General features: G+C 35.9%; 1 protein-coding gene across 2 annotated transcripts in view; it reads left to right on the top strand.

The window, feature by feature from the left end:
* PLCB1 (phospholipase C beta 1) overlaps positions 1-18,951 on the top strand; it is an 840,557-nt gene that overhangs the window by 509,781 nt on the left and 311,825 nt on the right. For both annotated transcript variants that reach the window (XM_027840410.1, XM_027840412.1), the window contains exon 4: positions 7,648-7,785. In XM_027840410.1, the coding sequence (XP_027696211.1) occupies positions 7,648-7,785 (138 nt within the window). The remainder of the gene's footprint in view (positions 1-7,647; positions 7,786-18,951) is intronic.

Below are 18,951 nucleotides of genomic sequence, written 5' to 3'. Positions count from 1 at the left end.
TTTAGCAAATAGCTTTTGTTATCTTCTGCATTCTGATTCCTGTGAAAAGCAGACTAAAAACATCCATGATATACCCATTCCAAATGAATTACATCCAACTCATTTCAACACCTCACGATTCTGGTAGAGAAATGTGACATGTCTGCTCCTTTCTCCCTACCCCATTCATTGCATTCACACTAAGGAATTTCAAAGTTCATGTTGACAACCCTTCCAACAAATACAATCTCTCAACTTCCTCAACTCCCACACCCTCTTTTCTTTTCTTTTCATTTCATTTTAAAATTATGTCTCCTCCTCAATGAAGCCTCCTCTGAATCCTGTTTGATAGAGTGCTTCCCTATTCACATATTATGTAACACTTTCATTGGAATGATATTATATAAAAAAGTATGGAAGTATGTTTTTCATACAACAAATTATAGTTATAATTCTCTGCTTTATTTCCAATTGTTATTGTTAAGTTATGTCCAACTCTTCATGACCCCATGGACCATACTGCCCATGGGGTTTTCTTGGCAAAGATATTGGAGTGGTTTGCCATTTCCTTCTGGATTAAGGTAAACAGATGTTAAGTGACTTGCCCAGGGTCACATAGCCAAGTAAGTGTCTGAGACTGGATTTGAACTCAAGTCTTCCTGACTCCAAGTTCAGTGCTTTATCCACTTAGCCATTTCAGTATTGTATGCTTATTTTCAATATTAGACTATAAATGTGAGGTCAGGGTTTGCTTTCTAAAAGCTGTATTTCAGCAAGTATTATTTCCCTTTCATTTCTATTCTGTTCACAGAATCATTGTTTAAAAAGAACAAAATGGTGTATGGTGGTAGGATGAATTGTTTAATGAATGGTATAACACTAAAGATCAAAGCCAGATCCTATGACATTGGGTTTTGTGTTTAATATTTCCCATACTCTTTAAATAAAATTAGAGTTGGACATTTTGTAATGCCCATTCAGCATGAACTATGTTAAATTTGCTTAAATTTGGAAATGCACTCATATTTCCCTACATGAAAAAGTATCACTATCAACATCAGTCTCTTTTCTATGATATGAGGATAATGATTAATAATAATAATAATAAACACTTACGTGATTTTCCATGTCTTCCTGGATATATTACTCCTGTTTCAACTCCTTTTCTGTTAATGTATTTACAATTATTTCCCCACTAGTTCCTCCCTGTGAGTCAGCCTCCTGTAACTGATAACCACCTGTTGACACTTGAGGTGGCAGGTGTATTTTATGATAAGTGTTTTACAGAATGTTTAAAAAGATAAACCTTTACAACAAATCTTTTGCCCAGCATCTCTGACACATCAGTAACATAATAACAAGTAATGAGTTTCTGAAGCAAGAAGGTCACCTTGAGCTGTCATATTCCAAAAAAGAAAGTGAGGTTTTTGGTTTGGTTTTGTTTTTTAAAGCAAAATATGTCCTTAGAGGAAGACTCTTTCCTAGTTAAGGCTATAGAAAAATGACAAAGAAGAATAGGATTACTATATGTTGAATACTAGATAAAAATAGTACAAAATCAATTTGGAATAGAGTCCACAGAGAAAATTTATAAAGGGATTTTCTTTATTTCTTATTGCAAATTTAAAATTATTTTTAAAATATTTATACATAATCCATTGGGTTTTTTCCTATAAAACGTTACACATGGCTCCCTTTTGATCCTTCATCTATGGCTGGTGGCCTTTTTTTAAAAATGGTTAATCATTAGCTGTAATGATAAAAAGTCATAAAGAAAAATGTCAGTTATGACTGATCATTTTTCTCCCTCTGGTGACTGTCCCAGCAATAGACTCCAAACTCCCTAACCAGTCTACTTTCTAATAAAAGGAATACTTGGTATAGATTTAAAAGCCCCTAAGTTCAAATCTCCACTCTATTAATTACCTACTATGTGGAATTAGATAAAAACTTCATGTCTCTGAGCCTCAGCTTCTTAATCTATAAAATGAACAGGTTGTTCTAGGTCAAAAATATTAAACACACAGCCCCAGACCTCTTATGTCCTGCAACACTCCCAGTGCATCTGGAATCAGATTAAAATGCAACTGGGAAATATTTAACAAAGTAAACTAAAATACAATAAAACATATATAATGTTAATATATGGCTTTCTAGGGCAGTTAGGTGGTGCAGTGGATTGAGCTCTTGGAATCAGAAAGACTCATCTTCATGAGTTCAAATGTGGCCTCAAACACTAGCTGTGTAACCTCAGGCAAGTCACTTAACCCTGTTTGCCTCAGTTTGCTCATCTGTAAAATAAGCTGGAGAAGGAACTGGCAAAACACTCCAGTATCACTGCCAAGAAAATCCCCCAAAAATGGGGTCATAAAGATTCAGAAACAACTGAACAACAAAATGGTTTTCTATGTCAGTATGTAACCCAGAGGGATCTGTATGCACAACTCAGTGGCTGCATTTCTATTTGAATTTACCACCACTGTTTAGAATAATCTCAAATGCCCCATCTAACTTTAAATCCTCTTTTCCATTCCTTTCTCCTTTTACCTATAGACCTCTACCTGCCTTTGTTCTTCTCTCATTAAAGTTACTAGAGGAGAACAACTTAACCAAAGGTAACAATGCTGACCAGGAAGGTTCTGAAGACCAGATATAGTGGAGATGGAGGTGGGGTTGGTAGGACTGGCACTAGGTTTGGGGAGAACCTAGAGAAAAAATAGAAAGGAAGGCTCTAAGAATGAAATGTCAAAAAAGCACATTGTCCATTGATTCCTAAATTTTTTTTCTAATAGTACAGAACCAAAGACAGTAATGAGCTTAATAAAATGTAATTGATTTCAAATTTTAGTGAAAATAGTATATTTCATGCATTTTCTAAGAATTATCTTATCTTTTCTGTGTCCTAAAATAGAAAATTGCTTACCAAAATGATGATTGATTGACTGTATTTATATACTGTCTTCTTCCCTTTCACATGTATTTTCTAATTCTATCCTTACCTTACAAAGCAATAAACTCAGTAGGAATTATGATTTGATCTCCATTTATCATGTTAGAAAATAAAGCTGAGAGAATTTGAGTCACTTGCCTACAGTCACACAGATATTAACTTCTAGAGACAGTTCTTCATCTAGTATTTTTTCGACCATATGAAACTTTCTTTTTAATGCTAGAAAGACCAGTGCTGTTATTCAGTCGTTTTATTCATGTCCAACTCTCCATAACCCCATTTAAGGTTTTCTTGGCAAAGATACTGGAATGATTTGCCATTTCCTTCTCCAGCTCATTTTACAGATGGAGAACTGAGGCAAACAGAGTTATGTGACTTGACCAGGGTCACACAGCTAATAACTGTTGGAGGTCACATTTGAACTCAGGTCTTCCTGACTACAGGGCTAGCACTCTATCCATTGCATCACCTAGATGCCTGTAGAATGACCAATAAACACTTCCTTTTCCCCTTTTTTTCCTGACATTGTTGTTATATAGTTTTAAAAATTATTCTGTATTTTTCTTTTTCTATATCATTCCAGTAATCTTTTGTGTGAACATTTTCTATTTTGCAGTGAAATAATGAAAGTAAGAAAACTGCATGTTAGGTTCTCAGTTTGGGATTACAGTTTTAGCAAAGGAAATATTTTGAAATAGAGATCACTCTGGTTTCTACAGACCTGAACAAGGATGCCATGTATATGATCTTTGATTGTAAGGATGAGGTGGTTAAGTAACTCACCCTCTCAAGCCTAGGGTGAATTAATTAATCACAGAGTCTTTGCATTCAGAGAACTACTATCAGATTCAAGTAGATAGCCCTTTTGGTCCTTATCATTTAGTTAAACAAACAATCCTGAAACTCTATTATAAACTAAATAGTTCAACTGCAAATTATTCATTTTGTCAAAGGATTGATCCAATGCCTATTAGTCACAAGATTGTATTTCTCCTTTCCTTCTGAATCTTTCTAAGAAGGTAGAAGAGGACTAGTCGGTGCAGCACAGTAATCTTACTGGTTTAGAATGTCTCCTTCTTGGATGCTTGAATGATTGAATGCTAGAGATCTTGAGAATTCATATTGTGTTAACTAAGCAACATATAACAAAGGAGACTTATAAAAAGGAAGTATATTCATATTAAAAATGAGTCTGGACCTATGACCCCGTTGGTATAGGGAGCTCTGATTGAGAGACTTTTCCTGCCAATGTAGCCTGATATTCTCTCTACAACTTAAAGTCTTGAGGAGCTGCCTAGAGCACTGAGAGGCAATGCATGACTTCTCCAGGATCATATTGCCAATATGTGTCAGAGGCAGGACCTCAACCCAAAGCTTTTTGGCTCTGAAGCCACCTCTCTATCCAATATATCACGTGGCCTCATAGATTAAGCATGAGAACATAGAAATATTTACCTTGTGTAGTTTACAAAGCACTTTAAAAATATTATCTCATTTGATCCTCACAACAATTCTGGGAGGAAGGTGCTGTTATTATCGGGCAGTTAGATGGTCCAGTGGATAGATTGCTAACCCTGGAGTCAGGAATATTCGTCTTCTTAAGATCAAATCTAGTCTCAGACACTTACCCTGTTTGCCTCAGTTTCCTCATATGTAAAATGAGCTGGAGAAGGAAATGGCAAATCACTGCATTATCATTGCCAAGAAAACCCCAAATGGGGTCATGAAGAGTGGACCCAATTAAAAAAAATGACTGAACAACAACAAATGAAAAGGTGCTATTATTATCATCATTTTTTGATGAGGAAACTGAGGCAGACAAAGGGTCACGTGACTTGCCCAGATCACACAACTAGTAAGGATTTGAACTTGGGTCCTCTTAATTCCAGATCTAGTCTGCTGTGATGCCTGCTGCTATTATTATTATTATTAATACCATTTAGTAGGTGGTAGTAGTAGTGGTAGTAGTAGTAGTAGTCAACTTTGTTGTCATCATCGTGGCAATTAGCTGGTACAATGGACAGAATGTTTGGACGTGAAATCAGGAAGACATGAATACTGCTGCTGACACTTACTAGCTGTATGACTCTAGGCAAGTCATTTAACCTCTGTTTGTCTCAGTTTCCTCAACTGTAAAATGGGAATAGTAATAGTACTCACCTCCCAGGGTAGTTGTCAGGATCTTGTGAACCATAAAGCACTATATAAATGCTAGCTATAATTATTATTCCCTTTTATTTTTTTCTTGGTAGATGGGTTCTAAATGTCTATTTTAGGTAAAATTCCCTTCTTCAATGGATCAGTTGGCTCTTAGGTGTGAGTATTCCTTCCAATGATAAGCTCCAACAGAGCTTAGCCTTTCCTGCCTGTCCTGTATTCTTCTTATTTGTATCCTCCCATAAATTTACCACAGTTCACTCATCAACATGCTGGATACATTACTCATATTTGCATTACACAAATATGAATAGAGCACATGAAATATCTATTAATTATATATTGTTCTCATCACATGACTGCCCCTCCTTTTTTCTTCTGGATATACATTTCTTCAGTGATATCCTTTATTCCCAAGCGGTATAAAGGATATCACTGAAGAAATATATATCCAGAAGAAAAAAATTACTAATTAATCCCTGGTTAATTCTTTGTAAGATATTGCAGTATGATGATGCCCCCCGCCCCTCACCTCTCCATCATCCTTTGTATGATACTTAAATTTTTGGAGACTATATAGTTCTATGACTCACAGCCATAAAATATCACTGGGAAAATAATGAAATTTTAAAATTGGGTCTTTGTTTTAGGGAGCATCTTGGGGTCATTAAAAAAATTCTTTTTAAAATCATCTTTGTAATTTCCCAATTACATCCCAATGCCCAATGCCTTCTCATGTTCAGTGCTAGGTTCTGCTGCTATGTGCTTATAGATGAGTACCATACAATGCCCATTCAATTGCATATTATATATTATAATTTAGGCATTCTTCATCCACTTTTTTTTACCTGTATTGGGTAGTTAGGTCAAATTCTTTTGGGTAATTTTGGATCTCATTTGGGAAGTTTTACAATGTTTTAAGTTTTGATGTAATAAACATATTATCACCTGCAAACAAAAGAATGTATATCATTAATATCAAGCCAGATTTATAGCAGGGAGACCTACTGGCAAAAGTTGTTTGTAACTGTCATGGAGGAATCCTAGCATAGTCTCTACAGTGAAAAGGGATTCCATATAGATCATGAAACCTTCAGATACTCCTACTTTGTTGATAATGTTGTGCTAAGTGAATCAAGCCCCGGAAAATTTCAGGCATATTTCTATCAAAATATTTGTTTTGATACTTTAAGGATCTTTTATTTAATTGGTATGAAAATACCTATCACACATGGAAATCATAATCCTTCCATGAGTTCTTAAGACATCCTCATTTGTTTCCTTGGCTAAAATAATTCATCCCCTATGACCAACTTTCTGCTGTTGATCATCTTTGAGTAGACTAGTCTGGGACTCATATAATAATCACAGCCTACCAAAATGTAGTATAATAATATGTTTTTTAAATATGAACATTCTCATTCAGCCCTGAGAATTCCATGGTTTTGTTCAGGGGTGTGCTAAATGTTTAACAACGGGCTCTACAAAAATGTATGTATGGCACACTTTAAAATTTAATTTTCATTATCAACATTTTTACCATCACCTTCTTAAATCTAGATAATCAACAAAGCAATAAGTCAAGCCCTGATTTGTAGAACTTGCCATTTTCTTATTTTGTAATGCTCAAAATAAAAATTTAACAGTAGGTTCTTGAAAGCCAGTGAAAGCTGGCTTCTTTATAAATTAGGAGGTAAAAGAAAATGCTACAGTTGTAATTATAATTTGTTATTAAAGATACAGAAGGAATTTTAAATGTAAAATTTTAATTAAAATTAATTAAAGTTTAATTTAACTTAAATTAAAATTAATTTAAATTTAAAATATATTGGTGGAACATGTTATAGTTGAAGGAATATTCCCTGGGGAGTCTTAGAATTTGGACCTAGAAGGAATCTTGGATATGGAGTCGAATTTCTTTGTTTTATATGTCAGAAAACTGAGCCACAACACGGTGAGGCGAAGTATTGTGATTTGTCCCAAGTTGCGCGTGCGTATTAAGTAATAAGAGCTAAAATTTGAACCCTATTCTTCTAACTTCGAATCTAGTCTGTCTCCATTGACCCAGGTTCAATAGTTTCAACTCTGCTGCTTTTGTGAATTACAAGTAGGAGAATGCTTTTGGACTAGATTACATGATCTTGGTGTCCTCAATGACTAGAATGATATATTTTTCTACAGCGACTTTTTTGCTTAAAAAAGTAGATACATTTTAAAATAATTATAGCTCTGAAATAAAATAATTTTATTACATTAATATTAGAAAAAAACATTACTCTTTTCAGAGGCAGTTAGGTGGCATAGTGGGAGTCAAGAAGACTGGAGCTCAAATGTTGTTTCAGACACTTATAGCTTTGTGATTCGAACAAAGTCACTTAATCTTTATCAACCTCAGATTCTTCATCATAAAATGGAAATAATAAAATTCCTACTTCAGATTGTGGTTGTGAAATTCTAGTGAAATAACATGTTAAGTGTTTTGTAAATCTCGAAAACATTATGTAAATATTAGTAATCATTATTATCATATCCTGATTGATTTTCTAATATTCATTTTGTAGGATCCAAAATTACGTGAGCTCTTGGATGTGGGGAACATAGGACGCCTGGAACATCGAATGATAACTGTGGTATATGGTCAGGACTTGGTCAACATTTCCTATTTGAATTTAGTAGCATTTCAAGAAGAAGTAGCCAAGGTAAAGTCTATTGAAGCTTTAAAAGTCCTTAATTATATTAGAAAAATGGTGATCCTAGTACTGCCTTCAGGTTCATTCCACGCTACACGGGCGTAATACCCAAAACAACCCGACAATGGAGAGAATGCTTTAGCTCTGCAATATTTTGTTAATGTCCTTGGGAAGAATTGGACATTTTGTCAAGTTTAATGTAAAATTAAGACAGAGACATTGCAGTGGTATTCACTTTACCACAACCCTCGCCACCCCCCCCCCCAGGTCTTTTGAAAATCAATTGAGATGTTAACCTATCAAATATTAAGAACTAAGGTAAATAATACAGCAAGTTCCAGTGGAAGTTAAATACTTGAAAGGAACGTAAGTTCATTAAGCAGTTTCCACTGAGAGTAAGTCAGTTGGTCAATGTTTGCCTTTTTTTTTTTAATGTCATCAGTCTCTCATGCATCCTCTTTTCCATCTCTATCCTATACACTAGCACAGACCTGCTTTGCCAATCACCTGAGCTACAGCAACAGCCTATGACCCAGCCTTTCTTCTTTCACTTTCTGCCCCCTCTACAACATTCATCACACCACTGCTTCCTTGTGCATAGATCTCCCTCCCATCAAGGGCTATTCTGATACTTCACTGTGGCATGGAATTGAACCTGGATTCTTTATTTCTTTGCCAGTGGAAGCTCAGTTAGGTTCTGTGAAGCTAAAAGAGACTCAGCATCATAATATAGGATACCAAGTAATAATTTTAGGGCAAGGAAGGGAAATTTAATAACTCATGAAGACAATATTCTTAAGTTCATAGAATTTGTGATCTTTGTTGATGGAGTACCCATTGCAGTGAAATCACAGACCTTTGAAGTAATTATAGAAAATTTTGCAGATTGGATCATACCATTCCTTTTCTTGGGACTGTGCAATGATTCCTTATTACCTACTGAGTAAAGTTTAAACTCCTTATCCTGGCATTCAAGGCCCTCGAGAGTGGGAAAGACATTGGATTTGGACTTAGTGGACCTGGGTTCAAATTCTGTTTCCGTCACCTTCTAGTATGTGACTCTGGACCATTAATCTCTCTCAACCTCAGTTTCCTAATCATGAAGTGAGAAGTTTAGACTGGATATCTAAGAACTCTCCCAACTCTAAAGCTATGACCCACATGATGTAATAATAACCTGGCACCACTTTAATTCTGACTGTATCTCACATAATTGTACTCCACATGTGCTATGCTTCAACAGAACAGGACTGCATGTCATTTCAAATAACATGCTACACATTGCCTTGCACCCATGTCTTTACTCCCTCTGTTTGGTATTCCTGCAATGTCCTCCTTTTCCCCATTTCTGTCTGTTGAAATTCTACTCGACTTTTAAGGCAAAGCAGAAATGCCTTCTCCTTCATGAATTCTTTCCCTTCAAATCAGCAACAATTATTTTCCCTTCATAACTCACATAACATTTAGTTTGAACTTTTTTATAAATTTATGTATCACTTTGCATCATGCTTATACATGTGTCTTATCTCCCTACTAAATTGTGGACTCCACTGAGACAAAGACCAAGTCTTATTTAATCATTATATGGCCCCTAGAACCCAGTCCAGTGTTGTGAACATAGAAGGTACTTAATAAATATGTGACATTTTGTGGCTTAGTTCTTCCTTTCTTATGCATACATGGAGACAATGTCACTATGTTCATTGTCCAGCAAGGGAATTTATTTAATTGCATGCAGTATCTCAGGCACCAAGTGGAATTCTAATGAAGTTACTATGTTTACCAATTCTCCCCCTCCTCACACTATTGGCAGTTGCCTAGGCACTCTAGGTACCATGCTTTATGTCTCTTCCTGGCACTAATAGAAGTCCTTGTTTCAAGGTCAGAAGAAGAAAAGAGAGGAAATGAAAAAAGAGGAAACAAAAGAGAATATAGGTAGCAGTCTTATGGTTTTTGTCCCTGTTGCAAAAAGGAAAGTGAGAAAAGAAACAGAAAGAATCATCTAGGCCCTGGAAGGAGGATACACAATCCTTTTCTCATTCCAGTATCATCAGAAATTGGCCTAGGAGTCTTTCAGTAAATCATCTCAGGAATAGAGAAAAATAATTCAGAGAGATAAAAGGGCAGGGAATATTCTTTCAGTCTGCAAATATTTGTTAGATGATGTTGAAGTTTGAAGGCTCCTTTGTAAAACAACAAGAAAAGCAAGATAGCAAACAGGAAAATATACACTGGAATGGTCATCTAAAACTAGGGCAATCAGTCAATCTGGAAATTTTGTTTTTCCATTAGGATATTATTCCCTGTAATATTTTGAAATGTTTGTGAATACATTTGTGTGGGTGCTTCATCCATCATCATAGACCAAAACACTTTCACAATTTAGAAAATAATCTTTGAGAGTTATCCTGGCCAATGGAGTCATTATCCTTCATCCAAATTGGTGGACTAATTAATCAGGTGAGTGAAATACCTGAATTAACCACCAAGTGGCACTTTACTGTAGACCCAGTGTTTGGGAGTTCTTCTCCCCTGTCAGTTACCTTGGTGCTGAATGCAGTGATTCGTCTCCCTTTTCCCAAGCCTCTCCAGAGTTAGCAAGGCTAGTCCTCAGACAGCAGTCTATCACCAGGCTCTTCCTCCTACCCTTTTAAGATTGTTAATTGCTACAAAAGCCAGTGCTCTGCTGGCATTGTCTATGAGAGCCTAGGATCACCTCTAAATCCTCATGAAGAGGAGCGTAGGACTTCAGTGGAAGACAACTACTAGAGCATGCAGTTAAATTGGAGAATTTTCATCTTCAGTATTTGTAACTTGAAGATATGTAATAATGTTCCTTCATCTTGCCCTCCCTCTAAATAATATTCTTCAGGTTCTAAGAATATGTATCTAGTGAAGCAAGGTAGTATAAACGCTTTCAAGTTATATTTGTTTTCTAAATCATTTAGGATTATATGGGATTATATGAACACAGTGTATGTTATCACAATGAATTAATATTCATTCATTCGTTCATGTTCTGTATGTATTGTCTACCTTTACATTATAGAGAACAACTCAATTTTTCTGCCTGTAGTGGGAGAGATATTCATGTATATACCCAGTTTCTCATTTTTTGGTGATTTTAGAATGTGTTTACATCAAAAATCCAAACAGCACCAGATTTATTTTAGTTTTAAAGCACAGAGGAAAGAGAAAAAACCCTGCTATCTCCTTACAGCATAAGGAAAAATCTTACAAGCTTCTGTTTCAATGAAAACTTATTTGTAATCTTTTTCTACTTGCTAGCTTTTTTTTTTCCTTTTGCTTGCTGAGATTAACATAGATAAATTTTGCTAATACTTGTGATGGGGAGGAGAGTGAATCCTTGATAGGTGGGAGGAGTAATGTTAATAGAGAATTGCAAAATTTAAAAAGGTTTATAAATCTTGATTTCCTAAATCATCCTATATTAATTTCTAGAAAGTATCTAGTTCATACTATTGTAGCAGCTCTCATAATTAGATAGATGTGGAGCTAGTTGAATGGCAAGACTCAATGAATAGTCACTAATGGTTCAGTGACAGCTTGGCAGAAGGTCCCCAGAAGAGCGTTCCAGGAATCTTGTGGCAGTTAACATTTCCATCAGCGACATGGATGAAGGCAGAGATGGCAGCCTCATCAGATTTGTAGATGCTGCGAAGCTGGAAAGGCTAACTAATACAGTGCATGGCAGAATTGGGATTCAAAATAATTTTGACAGGCTAGAGTCTCCAGCTCAATATAATAACATGGATTCCTTAGAGATATGTATAAACCTTACACATGGATTCAAAAAATCAACTTCACAAATATAGGATGAGAAAAGCAAGGCAAGACAGCAATTTTTCTGAAAAAAAAAAAGATCTGAGGGGATGGTTAGTATATTGGTAGCTCATTATGGGTTGGCAGTGGAATGTGGAAGCTTAAAAAGCTAAAGTAATCTCGGGCTGTTTTAAAAGAGGAATAATCTTTGGGGCTAATGATATGATAGTTCCTCTGTGCTCTGCCCTCTGCCTGTGGTCAGACCTCACCTGGTATACTGAGTGCAATTCTGGCCACCACAGTTTAAGAAGCACACTAGAGACTGGCTAGAGAAAGGCAACCAGGATGATGAAGGGTCTTAATCCACCTCATATGAGGATCCATTGAAGACAATAGTATTAGGTGGTTAGTATGGGGGGAAAAAGAAGATTCAGGGAGATGATAGTGATCTTCAAGTATTTTTAAGGATTTTCAAATGGAGGAGGTATTAAACTTGTTCTTTTGAATCCTAAATGTTAAAACCAGCTAGAGGTAGCAAGGTAGCTCAGCAGATAGAGTGCTGGAGCAGGAGACTGGAAGAGCTGAGTTCAAATCCTACCTCAGACGCTTAGTAGCTGTGTGACCCTGGGCAAGTCACTCATCCTCTGTCTATTTCAGTTTTCTCATCAGTAAAAGGGAGATGATGGTAGCTCCTAACTCTTAGTGTTATTGTGAGGATCAGATGGGATGATGTTTGTAAAGCAATATTTTGCAAACCTTAAATCACTGTGTAAATGCTAAGGGAAAAAATAAACAAAAGGTGGAAAATGAAAAGTCAAATTTAGGTTTTATGTCAGGAAATATTCCTGTTAGAGCTGGCCAAAAGTAGAATGGCTTGCCTTAGAAAAAAGTCTATAACCCTTCATTAGACAGGTTTGAGCAATGGAAGTATGACCATTAGTGGAGATTTCATTAAGGTAAAGGTTTAACTAGATGAAGTCCCTTCCAATTCTAATATCCTGAGATTCTGTGGTTTCTGTAAGTTGATAAATTTCATTGCACCTTTCCTTGATGTTGAACATAGCTTGTTACTTTTTAAATTAAATTTACTCGGGTTCATTTCTCTGTCATGTTATACTTCTGACAGATTTTGACAAATTTGATTTCCTGATTCACCATAAGGAATGAATCAAGAATCATTCTCTCTCTGGAAGGGATTACTAATATTCTCTTGCTCACAATTTTCCCCTTAGATTTTGAGTTCCTCAGTTTTATAAAGTCCACCTTCAAGTCTTATTGTCTAGAAGGCATTCCAACAGCTCTTTGGTGTTGTGGTACAATTAAGAAAGCAACAGAACATCTTCTTTGCCTTTGCTTAACTCTGGTGGCAGAAAGATTTTTCCATTCTTCCCACACTCCTGGATTTGCATAGCCATAATGAGCTTCAAGATTTGCAAAGAAGATTTGCAGAAGAATTTTACTCTTAAAATATAATTTACATATTTTAATTGACAATATTGTGTTACACTATTAGACTTTTGATTTAAGCTTTTAGGTTTTTTATTAGCATTATATATCATTTCCCAAGTCAGATTCTCCCAGTATGTAAGCTGCTTACTACAAGTAAATATGTCTCTTTTGAAAGATGTATTCATTTTCACAGAGGGTTACCATAAACTGAGATAATCTTGTTTGACAATATCGACAATAATATAGCAAAGACAAAGATCTCCCAAAATTTCATGTTCTAAAAGTCCTAGTCTCCCACCCCTTCTAACCTATGCACCATATTGAGTATTGAATGATGCTTCAATATTTATTGAACTATAACTAATACTTTAAAGGAGCTATGATCTTATTAGTATGGATATTTTCAGACCACAACTTACCCTTTGATACAAATCACATATTTTGGCTTTTGTGATTCTGTCTTCCAGAGAAGATCTATCCAACATGCTGGAGGCTTCCTTCTTCAATTTTTTTTTTATATTTCATACATATTAATACAGAATTTTGGCTCTTCATCTGTTATACTTTGCTCTTAACTTGCCTCCTTCACCACGCATACATTTCCCCAATCATGTCCCATATGTCCACTTCTTGAATGTAGTTCATCACTGGAAATACGCTGTAGCCTACTTGAGCCTGGATGACTAGGTGCAGTGGATAGAATGCTGGGCCTGGAATCAGGAAGACTCATCTTCCTAAGTTCAAATCTAGCCTCAGACACTTACTTACTTGTGTGATCCTGGGCAAGTCACTTACCATTCTTTGCATCAGTTTCGTCATCTGTAAAATGAGCTGGAGAAGGAAATGGCTTTTGCCTGGAAAGCCCCAAATGGGATCACAAAGAGTCAAACATGACTGAAATGACTGAACAACAACTTACACCCGTCATGCTTTTCTCCATTGCTCTTTTTGCCACCTACAAATGTGATTCTGCAGAAATTATGGTGTTCCAAGATTTGAAAACATAAAGCATTGATAAGACAAGGTACATGTTAAAAAAAAATCTGGCTTTTTGTGCTGGGGAGGTATGTGTATATGCACACACATACATATAAATTTTATATATGCATATTATATGTATATGTTATATATAATATATCACATATATTATATATTATAATATAGTATATATACATACATATTCATATATGTATATGTATATAAGTATATGTGTGTATATTGATAAACTGACTCAACTGACTATAGCATTTTCTGAATAATAGATATTTTTTCATCACTTATTTTTTCTTGTATGTATTATTAGATGGATCTCATTTTAGTACTACATTTAATTGATGGGGCATGACGGGTGGGGTGTACTATAATGCCCTGGGGTTTGTCACAGTCAAAACAATCATCTCTAAACAAAAGCATCTGGAGGACCTAGCTAAGTGGAGATATTTTTCCCCCATAGGAGGACATCTCTCATAACAGTTTTAAACACATTTGGCCATAATATACCTCCCTTTGTCATGCCTCACTTTACAATAGTCTGTGGTTACATTTATTGAATAATTTTAATTCTTAACAAATGCCTCAGATCACTTTATCAGACATCATCTATTTAAAAGATTTTAGAAGAATTTAGATTTTAGATTTAGATTTTAGAAGAATTTAGAAGAGATCATCTCATCTATCTTCCTCATTTTACAGATGATTTAAGCTCAGATGACTGAAACCTGGAAATATCAAGTGACTTTCCCAATGTTGCACAAGTCATGTACCACCAGTCAGAATTTGAACTCAGGTCTTTGACTTCAAATCCATTTCCATTGTACCTCATGCATAAGAGACTAATTAGTAGAAGATAACTTTTAAGAAAACATTATTATCTACCCAGTCAAACTTTTCTTTTTAAAATAACATTCAAAACTTAATTTTTTAGTTCTTGTAAAAAGATGCCTGTTGAATTACACAGACTACATAATTATCTGCCACTTTCTTCTGGTCAGCCTTGTATTGTTCTCTTTAATATGAGCCTCAAATGCCTCAGGACTTGAGGCCTGTTCTTGACTATTTTTGCTCACCAGGACAGGACAAGCCTTTTGCATTATTTTCTCTCAATTAAACAAGCTGCATAATATCATTGTAGTGCTGGAATTGGTGGGGAAGTATTTTTAACAGTCACTTTTCTCATCTAATCACATCCAAAACCATCTCCTGAAAGTCTCCAAGCTCGATTTTTCAACACTTATGACCTGAAAATGAAACACCTGTTGTTAACAAGGAGGTTGTTGTCAAATCCTCAGCTTGGCTAAGCCAAGTGGAAAAGAGGACAGACAGGAAGAACACGGATACCTCAGCTCCTTTCACCCTTTTTTTTCTCTGCTGATCCATGAATTCCTCTGAACTCTCCTTTCAATTTTCCCCTTATTATTTTCATAAAAGCAAAATAGGAAAAGGTGGAAGAGACATTTAAGATAGATGTGGAATGCAAAGGCATGTCACTTTGTTTGGGGGGAATAAATTAATATATATTTTGATAAATAAGGATTTGAGACAGTGCCTAGCACAGAGTAGGTGCTTAGCAACTGCTTGATGAATAACAGACTGTATAAAAGGATCCATTAGTGGAGGTAGTATAAGCTAGAAGAAACAGAAAGAAAACCTATGCCTAAATAAAATAAACCAGCTACAGTTGATTATCTGATTAATTATCAAGCTAATCTGATTAAGAAAACATTTAAATTAGATGTTTCAGTTTGTATAAAACCTTTTGACTCAGTATCAATGTGTTTTGGAGTACTATAAGAAGAGGTGTTGGGTTCAGAGAGTTCCCTCAAAACTATAGTTCACTTTGCCTATGGCGCCTCATAGTTATGAAGGGAAAATATTGGTCTCACTGCCTTATAATAGTCTATTTTGTATATAATTATTTGTATCCCAAGGCTGTCTGGTTCCTAGGGTGCCAATATGTTGCCATTTAACTATATAATGATAAGCAACATTTCTATAGCTCTTTAAAATTTTCCAAGTGCTTTATATATATAATTATTATTATTATTATTATTATTATTATTTCATTTGATCCTCACAACAACTCTGTAAAGCAGATGCTATTATCGTAATTCCCATTTTACAGGAAATTGAGGCTGAGAGAGGATGTATGACTTGCCTACAGGGCCACCCAGCTACAGAGTATCTGAGACAGGATTTTAGCTCACATCCTACTGACTGTCCATTATGGAAGTAGGATGATGTAGCCCAGTGGTTCTCAAACTTTTTCCTCTCAGGATCCCTTTACATTAAGAAAGGTCTCTCCTCCCAAAGTGTTTTGTTTATATGAGTTATATCTATTAATATTTACCACATTCGAAATTAAAGCATCCTAATATTATTATAAAAATAGTTTGGGTTTTGTGGACTCCTAAAAGGGTCTAGGGGACTCTCAATGGTGCCCAGACCATGCTAGTGGATAGTGGTCATCCTTGGGAGTCTGGAAGTCCTGGGTTCAAGTCCTTTATCTGACATAGACTGGTGACTCTTTAAAACTATATGTTACACCATGTGAAAGTAGTTTTTCTCACCAAGAGTTAAACCTACATTTGTTAAATTGTAGGGAATGAGAGGGAAGATCATACAACTATGTCTACCTTGCAAATACAGACCATCAATTATTTAGAAATTATGATGTTTCTAACGGCCTAATATTTCTAATCAGCAAGGAATTGCAGTTTTGTTTTCTTGTCCAGAGGAAGCTCTCAGACTGCCAAATAAGAAAACAACCACGAATGTCATCTTTGGTTTGGCTTGGGGGAGCAAGGGTATGAAAGAACAGAACAAAGATGAATTCTACAAGCGGAAGCTATTTTCAACATTTCTTCCTGGTTCTAGTCTTGCTTCCAATCATTTATGAATAAAAATCTGTGATCTGCCTTTTAAAGGCCTGGAAAGGAAAACCAAAGGTAGTGGTCCATGACCAGTGAGCACACGATGAGTCATGAAAGACTGAAAGCTTCTGTGACTGGCACCCAGAAAGCTTTCCCCCACTTCCTCCTATTCCCTTTGTATTAGAATTATCCTTTCTCACTCAGAGAGAGAGGTGATTTCATATCCAGACTCTAATCCTAAGTGCTAACCAGTTTGGCATTCAGACCTCCCCTCCCCCACCCCCGAGTACCCTGCATCAAGCCATCCCACTGTTGGGCCAGTTTCAACACAGATGGCATTCTTTTCTCCAGAGGGACAAGTGGATTAGAGCAACAGAGATTTGGCATTTGCAGCTTGAGGTGTCTAATGACAAGAACACGTGGAGGGAAAGCTTTTTAGTGCACTTATCCACACTACATTTGGCATAGGCCATTATTTTTAGTCTTCCACTTCCATGAATAGTAAATTCACTTAAGCATTTATACATATGGATTAAAAACTCAACAGCTTTCCCTAATTAACTTCTGCCATTTTAGCTGTGTTGGTAGAATGGTTAGCTGATGAAAAAACAACAGCAGAAACCCTTTATTCACCAAAATACTTAACATATCATCTTAGTAGTATTCAGTTATTTCCTTCTAGAGGTTTCTCATGTCCTCTTGAAATGTCATTTCTATAAAAATTGTCCAGTGCCTACGATTTTCAGATTTGTTTTTTATAATTAATTAATTTATTTTTAGTTTTCAGCATTCACTTCCATAAAATTGTGAATTTTTCCCCCACCCTGTCCTCCCTTTCTCCCCAAGATGGCATGCAATCTGATATAGTCTCTACATATATAATCACATTAAATATATTTTCACATGAGTCACAATGTAAAAAAGAATTAGAACTAATGGGAGGAACCATGAGAAAAAAGAAACAAAATAAAACAACAAAAGACTATCCTCCCCCTGTTTATGGTTTTTCTTTCTCCCATCTCCCTTTCCCTCCTCACTAGAGTTTTGCTTTCGACCACTGCCTCCCTCAGTCTGCCCTCCCTTCTATTGGCCCCCTTACTACTTCTTCCCTCCCTCTTCTTTCCCTTTTCCCCTCCTATTTCCTATAGGGTAAATTAGATTGCTATACCTAACTTACTATGTTATTCGCCCTTTGAGCCAATCAGATTTGTTTTAGAACAAGGATGGTACTCTGCCTTGATCATCCTCCTCATGGTTTGTCAGTAACAGCAGCAGCAACATTGCTCACTCCCCAGGTTTACTCAAAGGATTCTCTGTCAAGTGGCCCTCCCATTACCCCTGAGTGCTCTCAAGTTTGGGGGAAAACTGGAAAAAACAACTCCAACTCATCAAGTATCTTTGGACCTCTGCCCTAAAAAAATATCTAGGAGACCACTGTCCTAGGCAATGAAAAGTAGAAAAAATTGGGAAAAGAAAGACAGGTGGAGAATGAGAGAGAAAAGGGAGCTTTGTAACCTCTGTCTCTGGTATCCCAAGTTGCTTACCCTTGATGTAGAACAACGGATCTTTATTTTTTGTGTGTCATGAACCATGGCAGTTTGGTGAAGCCTATGGACCCTGTCTCAGAATGTTTTTAAATGCATAAAATAGGATTACATAGGAAGCCAATTATCTTGAAATAGTCATCAAAATATATTTTAAACTAAAATATCCCCATGTTAAAAATTCCTGCTATGGAACATGCTTCAGCAAAATTTTGGGAGAAAGAGGTCTTACAAGTTCCTACAAATGGATATCATAAGAAAATTAGAATATTGAGGAAAGTACGTGGTGCTCTTATTTCATTTTGCTCTAGGGACATCTCTTAAAATTTTTCAAATACTCTAGTAGATGTTCCTTACAAAGGGTTCAACTCAGCTTATCTGCTTTGTAAATGGTGGATGAGTTTATGAGACATTAATCTGGATGTGTTGTTTGATCTTTCTTTAAGTGAAATGATCAACCAGTAATAGCACAGTTGATTGTTTTGTGTGTGTGTGTGTGTGTGTGTGTGTGTGTGTGTGTGTGTGTGTGT

Source organism: Vombatus ursinus, unplaced genomic scaffold, assembly GCF_900497805.2.
Source record: "Vombatus ursinus unplaced genomic scaffold, bare-nosed wombat genome assembly UNPS02014841.1, whole genome shotgun sequence".
Lineage (NCBI taxonomy): Eukaryota > Metazoa > Chordata > Mammalia > Diprotodontia > Vombatidae > Vombatus > Vombatus ursinus.
This window is presented reverse-complemented; position numbering and strand designations above follow the sequence as displayed.